Below are 14,253 nucleotides of genomic sequence, written 5' to 3'. Positions count from 1 at the left end.
GTATATTCATAAATTTTTCTTTATGGTATATAAGCGGCAAACTGTGGCTAATACTTTGTAGTGTGAATGACAGGATTTAACCCTCGTTGAGCAATCCCTACTACCGTACACACCTATTCCAATCTTTAAAATAATTCGAAATCAAATAATCACTACGAGGCTGAATGCTATTCTGCGTCTCTTTAATATTTTTTATAGAGTACGGGGCATTCAGAGGGTGAGGACATTTGTCACGAGTTTAAACTTCACCTCAAGTATTGACAGTCGTCCTACTTTAACGATCCGAGATTGTTAGAATCAACATGGTTTGATACGAACTGAACGGAGTCTACGGAACATTGTCTCGAAATTCGACACGTATACTATTGTCATCGTCGTCGACGATGTTTTCCGTTCTAACTCAATAGAATATTCCGTGACGATCTCGTTCCAGAAACCAAGACTTTAGCCAGATCAGACGTAATACATACTCATTGTCAGTGGTCTGAGTTAATAGAATATCAAATTAAGCATTCCCCATCCCATGTGTATTCTAAGCATTTCTTTAACAATAACAATTTAATATGTTAAGAATATGTTAATAAAATAAGGCACCTTTATACTTGATTGGAAACTTAAACTTTAATATAAACTGTGAAAGAATATATACATGTATATAAAAATACGCTGAGGTGACCATTGCCTTAGCCCAGAATCTGTCAAGCGCTTCGCTTCTTTAATAGCGTACGCGTCTTATCTAACAATGATCGATTCATTCGCTCCACTACTCCATTGCTTTATGAATTATACGCGATCGTCCTTTGATGAACTATTCTAGTGTTATTAAACAATTTGTCGAAATATTTGTTAAGAAATTCTCGTCCGTTATCTGAACTTACTTTCTTAAGTTTTCTGCCAAACTGTCTTTCCCATTTCTGCATATAGTCCACAAAGCATTAGAAACACTCGTCGCTGCTTTTTATCGTGTACACGCATGTATACCTCGGACAATCGTCCACCAGCATGAATATGTATTTACCACACGGATCTATATACACTAATTCTAAAACGTCTCATGCACCCCTTTTCCCTATTAAACTATGTTCCAATGGTTTTTTAACGAACTCTAAATCCCTTACCATACCTTTTCTTTTCATTAGATTTAAATATGCTTTACATACATGGCTGAACCTCCTATGCCACATTTTGTCAAATTTGCCACCCATAATATCTGCTATCGCCGCACTATTACACATTTTACTTCTAAAATCGCAATTTTATCGATCTATGCATGCGTTTTTATCGCAATGTCTGTCAGTTCCGTATCAATTAAAAAGATACCCGCATGCTCGTCCCCCTCTGCAACTATTTCTCCTTTAGGTCCTAATAATAATGCCTCGCTATTCTCAAACATCACTCTAAAACCATTTTTTATCAACTGGACATTAACGAACATTAAATTGACACGGAAGCTTGGAATATAGAAAATATTTCTTATACAAATCTTTGACTCTCCCTGCGACGTTAGCACTACAACTTTCATGTCGTCGCAAGCTTCCACTTCTGTATACATTTGACTTTCTGCAATATCCATTTTTAAACTAACTGGCCTTAAATTCCCCAAGGTTGACAGATCATGCATCATACGATTAGAAGCACCTGAGTCTAATGTCCATACCTTTCTATTATGTCCCATCTTGTTTTCCAAACTACTATTGTGCTCAACAACCTAGAAGTTGTAGTGTTTTCTATCGGTGGTTGCTAAGTTGTTCTGTTCCTTTCTAATCATACATGTTCTCCTTCCTTGTTCTCATTTATTACCGTATCTGCTTCTGTATCTAACATTATAATTATTATTATTATTGGTATAATTTCTGTTACTATAATCTAATAATAATTTCCTACTACTACTTACATTGCTTAGATAATTATGTATTTTTAGCCTTATGGCTCTTTTTACCGCACACAAAGCAGCCACTATATGGACCCCTGCTCACATACGCCTCCTTCCCATGCCAAGCCTCTTGATGAGGTGATCCTTGTTCTATCCGGCTGTCTTCCTCTAGCAATACTTGTTGAACTTCCTCTAATCCAATGGCACTCTGAGCTCTAAGCACAGTCGCAACTTTTTCCACTTTCGCATGTACGCCACTAACTACGTGGTAACATACCTCTCTGAATTCTATAGGATAACCTAACACTGCTCTTCTCAACGCCATATTTTTGGCTCTGGCAATATATTGTATGACAGATTCGTTCATTCCCATTCTTACATTCTTTAGTTCAAAACCTATATTTATTTGTTTATCCTGTGTAAGCTTTTCCCATCTTTATTTCCCTTGTCTTTATTTCTGTCAAAAATAGTCCCGCATGTTCGTCTGACAAATTCGTAATAATGGAACCGAATGTCTCATCATTTTTCGTTTCCCTGTTACGAGTCCAAACGAGTTACGTAAAGTAACTATGAAAGGGCTCGATTCAAAGCGCCTTCCGTTGACCTTTGACTTTGCCTGGAAATCACCATGTAAGAGCCGATAGGCATTTCCGTTGCACCCAATTAATAGATTTTCTTCGAAATTAATACCTTTCAATTTTCTCGGAAACTCTGCGATGCAACCGAGTCCCCACCATTTTTCCCATGGATTTTTGACTATAAAAAGGCTAAGAAACTCAGTCTAGCAGGCTCACTCGTAATCCAGTTTTGAAGTTAGTACGTGGCTTAGACTGGTAAGCAAGATCGAGCATTAGTTCTCCTTCAAGTAAAAATCTTTGAGTACAGTATGTAAAACCTCACTGTAACGTAGTCTTAACGACGCGTCCCCCGCATACCTCTGTGCGTAATCGAGAGAGAGAGGACTTAGTTCCGCGACACGTAAAATCATAAACACTTGTATTCCTTTGAGTCAACTCAAACGTGTAATTATATACAGTTTTATAAGGTTTGTTAAATCGGATTTAGTTCAATCAAAACCTCTCCTACATCCAATAAGAAGCGAACGCGTAAACGATCCCACAAATAATATATCTTTACCGCTCGAGATACATATTGTAAATTTAAAAGTTACGAGGCTATATTAACATCTTCGCAATCCTTGCGAAGGTCCTTTTCCTAACCTACAAGTGGCTCCCGGTGTTGGCAGTTGCGCACTGGTTCGTCCACGTCCCGGTGGCTCCTGGCGAGTGCAAAGTTACTCGCTGGTTCGTCCAGTCTTTATTCCATCCTAGTGGCTCCCGATACTCGCCAAGCTGAGTGTCGGTTCGTCCACGAAAACCTACCCAAACCCTAACGTGGCTCCCGGTGTTGGCAGTTGCGCACTGGTTCGTCCACATCCGTGAGGTGGCTCCCAACGAGTGCAAAGTTACCCGTTGGTACGTCCACGAAAAAATAACAATATTCCGAAAACCCTAACCCTCGGTCAGACCATCTAGCCCTCGGCTCGTAACATCCCATATTACGCAATATGCTTTACTTTCCTGCGTTTCGGCTGGTGTCATCAGCGGTGGTGCCCCCTCCTCCATTACTTCGCAGAATAACTCCTTAGCTCTAAGAAATGCATTAACCTTTAATGCCCAAACATAATAATTTTTACCCGTTAGTGACTCCATTGTACTCATTGGAACGGTTATTTCATCTCCCATTTGCGATTTGTAATTTTTTGTAGTATTATGCCATATGCAAACTTAAACTAGAAGAACCGAACCACACACTGCTACCAATTGTTAGGAAAATAAGACACGATTATACTTAATTGGAATCTTAGACTTTAATATAAACTATCGAAGAATATATATACACACACACACATATATATATATCTTTACCGCTCGAGATACATATTGTAAATTTAAAAGTTACGAGGCTATATTAACATCTTCGCAATCCTTGCGAAGGTCCTTTTCCTAACCTACAAGTGGCATATATATATATGTATGTATGTATGTAACAATAGGTACAATAACTAACATCGCATGCAGTTTCACTTACTTCTAACTTTAAGACAGCCAGCACGTCAGAGAGCGTAACGCTGCGATAGGTCCTCCTGTAACAAGCATGGTAACGCTGTATGCGTATAAAGGGCGGCCCCTCAGAAATGTATCATGTATAACTAACACACTAACACAGTAACACTAAAACAATAACTAATCAAATGAACACATCACAGAACCTAATAAAGAATCAGATACTAATTAATATATGTCCAACGGGCAATTTCTGTAATATTAATCGGTATCTTCTACACGTCTATCCACAATAATATTTTACATACTTACATGTCTTATTTTTCAAAGCAACCCTGAACGAGGAACCTGTATCATAGTTACTTAGCAGACTGAACTTTCAACAGAACTTACGAAAGATTCAGAGACCAATTAATATGGACGAACACACTATTTTTGCACTGTAGTGTATTCTATGCGTGTAGTGGACTGCATGTAGTATTGTTGCTGTATACTGCACTTCTCCCCAATTGCAATTGCGCTCATATTTTAAATACCAGGTACACGGCGCATCTAATCCAATGAACCCTGTTCCCTGCAGAAATGACGCATTTTCTCTACAATTAACCTTCAGTGATCCTTCTTTGCCTCAATAGTACGAAACCGAGCAACGCTCGCCGTTGCCATGAGTTCTTAGCGAATACAATCCGTTGTTCCTGTTTACATTGCGTATAAACCTTTCGTGGGGAGCATTAAACTGAGTATCGTCATGCTGCGTTACATTTGTCCCTATCCCCAACTGCTACCATTACTGATACCTACATACGTGCTCAACCTCCCCTTCGAAAATTTATATGGATTGTAACAGCATAGAATACTCATTTGCGATCTGAGGTAATAAGCGTGAAGCTACTCATTCAATAATGATCCATGTTTTTTTTCTCAAGGTCTTTTTCTATTTTTTCTATGTGCATTATAGTCCACATTAACAAACTAACTGTTATTTCAACGAACTAGGACATTATGATCTTTAAATCCTTTAGAATAAAAAAATCACATTACAACACCAGGAAACATAAAAAAACAATTTCATATGCTTGCAATACCATTCCTTTGATAATGATAGACCATCCAAGCAAAAGTTTTTCTGTACCCGAAAATGTTTCGAAGCCGATGGACACCATTTTGAATATTTATTCTAGAGTAAATTTAAAATAATTGAAATAATAATGAACAAAGTTTATTACTTACAGAAAACCAAAAATCTAGAATTCTTCAATCGCCTTTAAATTAGTATAATTTTTTCATTCAAGGTCAGTTACAGGCCATAGTGTCACAATTTGTTGAATTTCTCTTGATGTGCACTACCCAGATAGCATACGATGTCTTCAAGGCGTCCATTTTATGTCCATTTTATGTCTTAAATATGTCCAAAATTCACGTCCTTAAGACTCACCGTAGGATATACCACATGGATGTCTTAAAAACGTCTGAAATTAATATCATCATCATAAAAAATACATTTTAATGTACAAAGAAGTTATGATGACCTTCAAAATTCGAAAAAAATGACCTTGAGAGGAAAAACATGGACCATAATATTCTTAGCTTCGAAGCAAACTAATTTGTTCTGGCATACCTTTTGGTATTAGCAGAAATAACGAAGATATTAAGATGTGCAAGATAAAGAATCATCCTGTATACATGTACCGAATCATGAATGTTCGCTAAATGAATAGCTTGTTAGGTTTTGCTGAAGGTGTTGATTATTGAGTACTTTTTATTTAATTGAAGTCCATTTCATATTAATCCAACCCAAAGCAAAATTGACCATTGAGCCATGACGATCAAGTGAAGTATCATATATTTATCCCAATGATTTCGGTATGGAATAAGGGCTAATTGGCTGCCTGGTTGTAGTTAGACCTTCCTGAGACCTTTGGACTGGAACAACGCCATGTATAGTAATAAAATAGGTACATGATGTAATTTTTACATGAGGAATTAGCGATTTCGGGCTTAAGCGAATTGATCCACCAGTACTAGTTTGCGTATAGCGTGCACATTTGCGTAAGGTTGACTAAGGCTGAGATTATTATTAAAATTAACAGTCACGCCGCGAGAAGGGGGGCCGGTTATGTGATCCCTTGGAGATTAACCGCGCCACGGGCGTTCCTCGAAGCAGATCAGGAATATTCGCATTGCGACTTTGTGCGGGGTTCGTGGTCTTTCCGCAATTGACTTTGAATTTTTCCTGGTAAGGATGCATCCCATTTCGTGCGCTAAATCGATAATTACGAGTGAATAATTTAAAATGCAACACGTTGATCGAGCGTATATCGATCTCCATTGTTTCTATATTGGTGGGAAGAATTTTCTTGTAGTTTCCGCTATAAGCACAATCTACGAAATGGGGTCTTGTGCCGTCTTGTTACATTAATTATAGTATTAATATCAATCTGAGTGCTTCGAAAGTTCTACTAAAAAAATACTGAAGCTACATACATGTACATAATTACATAAAAGAAAATACAAAAAGTATTTTCTAATCTTGATTCCTAGACAAAAGAACTTAGCTGGTAAACAGGCTGTAAGTACACACCAAGTATTCATTTTATACATTCAGTTTTACTATCTTATAGATTTTTAGTATTTCATAAATGGTAAATGATCAACGTTTATTTTTCTGTTAAATAGAGAAAGGTTTAATATTATCGAACAAAATGCTATTTACATTATTATTTACTATTTGTAAGAACAACTTTTAATCCAGAAAATGCATCGCCATAAGTCTAATCCTCCCTTCATGCCATTCATAGAGGGAAAACGTCCACAGAAAGGGCCTTAGGTCCAATAGAAGAATACGTCGGTTTCCTGTGTTCTCATTCCATACATACGTATAATCTACAGCTCCCTAGCTTCCCATGCAGCTCAACGTATGCAGGCAGTTAAGCGTGTACAATCAGGTGAAATATCTATGCAGATATACACGTGAACGAGATTTGCAGAGCTTTACGTATGGCAAGGGATTACGATATTGTGCGGCAGAGATACAATGGCGGGACGCTTAGATAGCTTGACTTCCCTTTGTCTGCACGATTCCATTCAGTTTCCGCTCCGCCAACATCCCCCGCAAGTCTTTCTTCTGACCCTCTCTATGTCGCTACTCCTTTCCATGACGCTACTGATATTTAGTTCCCTTTCGTATCTGTTTGTATCAAGCTGGGACTTGATTCACCACTTTCCCTCACTCACTTTTCAAGCTGAGAGTTAATTCGTGGTGCAATGTGTAATTCGACTAGAGTGTGGGTTAGGTCTGGGTAGAAAACGAAAAGTAGTTGTCGTCGAATCAATGTGTACGTTAATACAGGCGCACCTACGGTCTCACGATTTTGGTACGGCCTCTGATCCCAGAATTCTACATCGTTGCTTCAGTTTGGCCAATAATTCGCTACATTTAAAAAAGCGTGTGAATTCAAGCGATTCTATCTACTGTAACCATATAAATCCATATTTTTGATAGATGCAACCTTATTAACTCTATACAGTGTAGTATTTAGGAATTGCTATACTAATAATGAGTTAGGATCGCCGGTAGCTCAGATACAGAGCTCCAGGAATTAGAACCTTCAAAATTGAAAGAAATATATAGAACGACTTTTAAATATTTGACTATTTACTTTTTAAAGTTTCCATGTCTTTTTATACATCCGTTTGAATTCTATGGATCTCAATTTTTTTTCAAATGTTGGAGTAACTTAAAATACAAATTTTAAAGTTAGTCAATTTTATAGTTTTGAACTTTCAAATTTTCAAATTTATAAACTAGTTATTTAAATCTTTACGTTCAAAATTTTCAAAATTAGAATGACTGAATTTTTGGAAATGTAACAGTTTAAAATTTGAAAGTTGAAGATTTGTGCTTTAATTATTCGAAAATTTGAGAATTTATAAATTTGAAAACATGAATTCGTTCATGCTGAAGGTATGGTAGAAATCATAAAAATAATAGAATAGTCTTCTAATGTTTAAAACAGAATACCTGCTTGGTTTGTCTACGTATGAAACTATAAGAATAATAAACAAAATTTATTCAATGTCGAAGAGAATATAATACAATATTCATAATTTTGTTATTTATGAAACTTGACTTACAATTACAATAATTTCTTTCTATTGGAATTCTGGAATCTTGAATGTGTTAAAATTCTGTGTTCTATTTTAAAACGCGTGAAAATAAATGAAAATAAATGAAGTTCACATAGTGACATGCTATTTTAAAGCACACTTATCTTAAAATAATGTACTTCAAAAAGCAGAAAATATAAACCTAAATTGTTCAGAACTATCGTACTCTAGAAGCGTTAACTCCGCAAACAAGAATGGGTCAAATTGTACCATAAAAAAATTGATAGCATATGATACGGACCATTTACACAGTAGTAATTCCTTAGTTACAATGTTACATGAAGTTTGATTAGATGCGTTCATTATAAAAGCGAAAATCTTCATGATTTATATGGGGTTAGACATAAAGAGGAGAGGAAATTCCATACATCGAGAAGTGCCGCAAGTTAACCTTTGTTCCACATATATTAAGTCAGAAAACGAAGGGGATTGAAAAGACAAGTCTTTAACAATATTTTCATTTTACTGTTATGCCGTGGAGAAGGAGGATGATATTCCCGCAAGAAGTAATCACTCTTCTTCTTAAGAACTCGAAGTGTATTGGAAATAGGTCGCCAACAGACTTTACAAGAAATTGTATCGCAAGGATTGTTACACTTATTTATAGTACTGTGATATTTTTGAATCTTACATAGATAATCATACGTTTTTAGATTGCTCACTAGCCGCGTAGACCTACTGTTCATGTCGTAGTCAAATATCCGACTCAGCTTTTAGGCAAAGGGCGGAGATAGAGCTGAGTCAGACTCGATTGCTTATATCTTATCCTAATAAATAATGCAGCATAACAGTACCTTTATAATCTTACTAAAAATAATTTATTCTTGATGAAATAAAAAAAGTAACGAAGAGTGAAAAAAAAAGTATAGTTAAATAATAATAAACATTCGTGGAAGAACATGCAAAAGTTGACTGCGGAATTGTGAAACTTTCCTACCGAACAAGTAGCTTAATATTAAAACTCAGAATTTTTTTATTTTTAGGGATAGGGACGGAAATATTTGAGAAAAATCGTTTTTGCACATTTCACCATAATGTGTTAAAAGCTTAATATAATACAATTTTCTGCAACTTCAACCTCTTTGGTATATGATATCACACACCACCACATCTCCACTTCCCCATGACTAGATTTGTTGGAACTTTAAAATGTAGGAAGAACTGACAAAAGTCATTAATTTAATTTGTATGCTCACTAAGTTATCGATTCTACGTAATTTTCGCTTAAAAACTTTTGTAGTTAGAAATTCGAATATTTTGTTTAGAAAAAGAAGTTCAAGAACATATCTATTACAGAGTGTAACTGAATTAAGAATAGAAATTTTAATATTTTACTGTCTAAACTATATGTACATGTATGTAAATCAACATTTCTTCTAATTCTATTGTATTAGGAGAAATCATTCGCATCGAATGATTTCACACTTATGTTTTTGTAGCATTTGACTGAAAATAAGCCAACGTGAATGTATTAACAAATGGGTACTTTAGCAACGTAAACTCAAATTATGCCTTAATTAACTACACGTCTATTTCGTGGAAATATATGTCTACGTATATTTAAACTCGTATTTTCTTAACGAGGATTGTTTCAGATATAAATATTTTAACTTTACTTTTCATATCGCATCGCCACCAGAAATCTACTATAAATCCAAAAATTTGTTTTTGACTTACGAGTAAATTTTGGTAATTTACATTTCATAACGTTCTAACCAAGAAATTTTATTAATAGAAACTTTCTTTTTGCTCCTTTCATGATATCTGTTTCTTGACTTGCGATAGTTTCCACATAGAGGATACAAAAGAGCGATATAATCTTGTTACCAGAAAAAAATTATTTCACCAATGTATTTCCCTTAGTATTTAACTGTTTTGATAACCAGTCATTTATTTCAATGAAGTTTGTATGTAAATCAATAAGGTTTCTGTAAAATTAGGTTTATGTAGAGTTACTGAACAGAATCCTGTAGTTCTATCGAGGTTTGCCTCAACAGTTATTTTCACCCTAAAACTTCTAACTACGTTTCCCTTCGTATTCGTAATGCATCGAACAAATATCGTGTCAATATGTTTCTTTGACGGTTAAGGAAGATCTTAGTTGGTAGTATTACGGCAAGGTGCAGCCAGGAAGTGGCAAAAAACTTTCCGTGGAAACGACTAAGAACACGAAAGTTTTGTCAAACTTTACGATTTCCACGATCATGGTCCCCGCTTTTTCCTTTTTTCCTTTTTGTCACGCGCTTTCGGAGGCTTTTGGGAGCTTTTCTCTGGAGGAAAGTCACTCGAAAATCAGCCGCAACCGCCGGAACCAACTACACACTTTCCTGCTCTTCCCTTTCCTCTTCTTTCTCTAACCCACCGGCCTTGGATTAAAGTATCGACGACACCGGCCGCTTTTGAATAATTCAAGACGAAAGTTTTAACCGCGAAAGCTCTCCGGGGTTCGACGTGAATCCCCTTTTCATGCAGTGTTGCGCGGCAGCGTTTGAAAACGATCGAAATTCGCTTTGTGTTGCAGGATTGGCGCTGATGAAGATCGTCGAGGTTTATAAAGAGATCCAGGAACAAGAGATGAATATTGTGAGTATATTCAGGAATACTGTAAGTATTTCATATTTAATTTCAACAAATATGGTTAGCTATATACAAAATTTTTATTATTAGTTTATTGAAATCAGAATACGAAAAGTACATGCTATAATATTATTATAATGTTATTATTTGGAAATTAAACAAAATCTAGGTTTAAGTTCATTGTCTTTAATCATTTTAGCGAACATTGAATCTAAATAAACTACGATAAATTTTCTGCTTTGTAACGAAGCTTCCATATACTTCAGTGTCTTCATTCACGTAAACCTTCGATAAATTTCACCAAATACATATTGCAATCCCGGGAAATCAAGCTTAAATACTTTATATGAATGATTCACAAGGGGAGGCCAGATATACGTAACTAGCTAAGGCAACCGATCCCAAGGAAGATATCGTGGAGAAGCCACGAATGGGTGGTCTCTGGTTGTTGGTGTTCGAATTATTTGAATAAATTGCCAAGCCTGACGCAATTAAAAGTGGCGATGTTTTATGCGGGCGACACGAGAAGAGGAAATGCACGGTACGCTAAATTTTAGATAGGGGCAAAGTTCCAACACTGCTGGAATATTAATTGGAAAGTTAAAAGAGAGTTTTGATCATTTAGCCCATCTCTTCCTTTTCGCTCCCTTTTCTCTAATCACTGACTTTGTTCTGTCCTCTATCTCGCATTTTTGCTTTTGCCTTCCTCTCGACGAGTTCTCAGCGTTCTTCGACCCCTTTTTCTATCCGTCATCTAGAAACAGATGAAATCTCTTTGATCCTCGCGCGACCCCTGGTTCGCCTCAGGGTTGAAATTATACACCTGCAAATGTCTCTTTTAAGGGTGAATATTCATTCCAACCGTAACGACATATTATTATGATTTCGCCCCGCGGTGAATAGTGATACAGTGGCTACTATGTTTTGAAAATCCCGTTTCGCAAGAAGTTTATATCAGTTCTGACAAAGTATGAGAGGCCTCAGTTATGAGGGTGTCGCGAGAGAAAAACAAAACTATGTTTAATTGAGAAATTATGTTCTCTGAGTCGTTTCTTTGAACTTTTATACTGGTTCTACGCTACTAGCTACTTTATTATTTAAACACTCTCATTTGTTTTCATGAAGTTATGTTGTGGTGTTATTAAAATAATATAGGTCCGTTGGAAGAAGGTGGAAGAACTTTTCAACTAACACAAACACGTCTTTATGAAAAATGTATTGTTTTCGTTGAAAAATATATTACGTATCATTCATAAGTATTTAGAGATTTGGTGGAACATAAAAACATAATGTGGTAGTTACTTTAACATTTCTTCCTAAATCTTCTTCCAGATATCTTGTAAATAAGTTCATGGCTTTTTCGAGTTTTGACTTCTTTCACATTTAACAATTCATCTCATAGTACTGCCTCAGTTGAGCTGGTATATGTAGGACAATAGTAGTGACAACTATATAATTTTTTATTTTTAATTGCCTATTTATTAATAAAATCTTTGGCATAGAATTAGCAATAGAAAGACTTTCATTCTACTGTCGATGTGCATTAGGTAGATCAGCCATGGCGAAGTCAGTAAAATAATACCTAAATCAAATATATTTCGCGTGCATTTTAGGAGTCTCGTTAACAATTAAAAAATGATTCCTACATAATCGTACCATGACGGCATAGTGTCCATGTGTAATTTCACTGACGACCATTTAGATCTACCCGTACTGTGCCCGTGCCGTGCCTTTCTGACGACCACATTTCCCACCTGCATCAGCGTTGTCGGAACAAGGTCGCGCGCCCTTCGTGGGTTTTCCCACTCCCGTTTTCATCGTCAGGAGAACCCAATTAGAATATTAGTGAACATATAAGGTGTTTCAGTTAAATAAACTCATCTAAATATCTCTTAAATTTAGGTATTATAATATAGGTATTCACAGCGAGTGTTAATAGTTTTTAAAAGCGGTATGAAAAAATCATTGAATGTTCGAATGCTTTAACTGCCGCCGCACGTAGACATTATCAATCCTTCAACTTTCAAACATCTCTGTTGCTCCGTCTACTGACTTACCGTTAGAAACGTAAGTATTTTATTGAGGGAACATATTCTTTTTTCAAGCGATAAACGCATTTGTCTGTAGATATAATACAACTTTTTAAAAAACTGTTTAGATATATCTGTAGGTACAGTAAAACTGATTTTTAAAAGGAGTAATAATGTTTTAGAGGGAAGCTCAGACATAATAAGTTACAAATATTTCTTGTATTATGAATTTTTAAGCCAACTAAAGCTACTACATTTATAATGACCGTTTCATACTTAGCTTAACATGAAATTTGTTTAACATGCAATTTAATATGGGAAATGCAACATTCAATTTGAGTTCAATTTGAATTCAAATGAATTGATTTAAAATTTAGGACCCTGGGGACATTTTTTCCGTTATCCGATCGAACACATCTTTTAAATACGTTACGTGATTATGCATTTATACCATTTTAGGGGGTGAAAACAAAAAAAAATTGGGCAAAACATTTTCATCATCTATAGCTGAGAGTCACCCTAGCGAACATAAATGTATCGTGCAAAATTCGAACACTCTTTCCATGATAAGTATTACAAATAATCAGAATTATATCATGTTTCGTATCATTTTAATAAAAAAAAAAAAAAAAAAAAAACAGCAAAAATGAATCGATGATATTTCTATAGAGATTTTAGCAAGAAACATAGAAACAAAAATTTGCACCACTAGATGATCTATTACTGTTCTTGTCTTTAGGGTTGAAATGTTTTGGGAGTGAAGCTCCTCGCTGTAAGGCGTTCGACCAGCGTACTCGAAGGGTTATAAAAAAGGTCACCTTTAACTGAATTTGAGAGGTCTTCAGGGGAGAAATAAATATTGCTTGCCAAGAATATGTAGCTTTCACGGTACGAATACGATTCGAGCACGGCCGGCAAAATACGGCCTAGTATGAACTATTCCATTACAAAACAAGGTAATGATATTTTTACCACTGGTATTGAGGGCACGACACTGGCATGTGTGAACACGATTTCACGATAGGGGCACTGATCGTGCCGTCACGGTATGGTTATGTGTGATTAGACCTTAATAATTCAGGCACAAAGACCTGAACGCAATTTTGCCTATCTTCTTCGTCTGGTTGGAGCATGTAGAATCACCTATTCAAATTTCTAACATTTATTGTAGAATACCCTGTATACTGGTACAGAACAACTTTCATAATGAATGTAGACGTTATTCTTAACACAATTATAAAATAAACATCTTAAAAGTTATTATTTTGTAATGTACTTATCTTTGTGTAGATATACTTTATTTCTCTACATCAGTTTGTTAATTATCTTTAATTCATGCGTAAATATGTTATAAAAATACCTACGTACCCCTATAACCTTACAATTGTTTATTCAGTAGTGAATTCTTTTTACTTAATTTTGTTTATCGATTTTCATAAATTACTTTGTTAAAAAAGATAATGTGTCAAAAGAAGCAAAAAATGTTTTTAATGGAAAACAATCTTTCTAAAAACAGTGAAATTGCCTGTGTTTCATATTA

General features: G+C 35.5%; 1 protein-coding gene across 1 annotated transcript in view; it reads left to right on the top strand.

Annotated features, from left to right (window-relative positions):
* The window catches only part of Irsp53 (Insulin receptor substrate 53 kDa), a 370,121-nt gene that overhangs the window by 309,841 nt on the left and 46,027 nt on the right, over window positions 1-14,253 (top strand). Inside the window, exon 5 of the mRNA XM_076377827.1 lies at window positions 10,628-10,689. Within this exon, the coding sequence (XP_076233942.1) occupies window positions 10,628-10,689 (62 nt within the window). The remainder of the gene's footprint in view (window positions 1-10,627; window positions 10,690-14,253) is intronic.

The sequence above is a fragment of the Calliopsis andreniformis genome, chromosome 5, assembly GCF_051401765.1.
Source record: "Calliopsis andreniformis isolate RMS-2024a chromosome 5, iyCalAndr_principal, whole genome shotgun sequence".
Taxonomy (NCBI): domain Eukaryota; kingdom Metazoa; phylum Arthropoda; class Insecta; order Hymenoptera; family Andrenidae; genus Calliopsis; species Calliopsis andreniformis.
The sequence above is the reverse complement of the archived record's forward strand: the minus strand, read 5'-3'. Positions and strand labels throughout refer to the sequence as shown.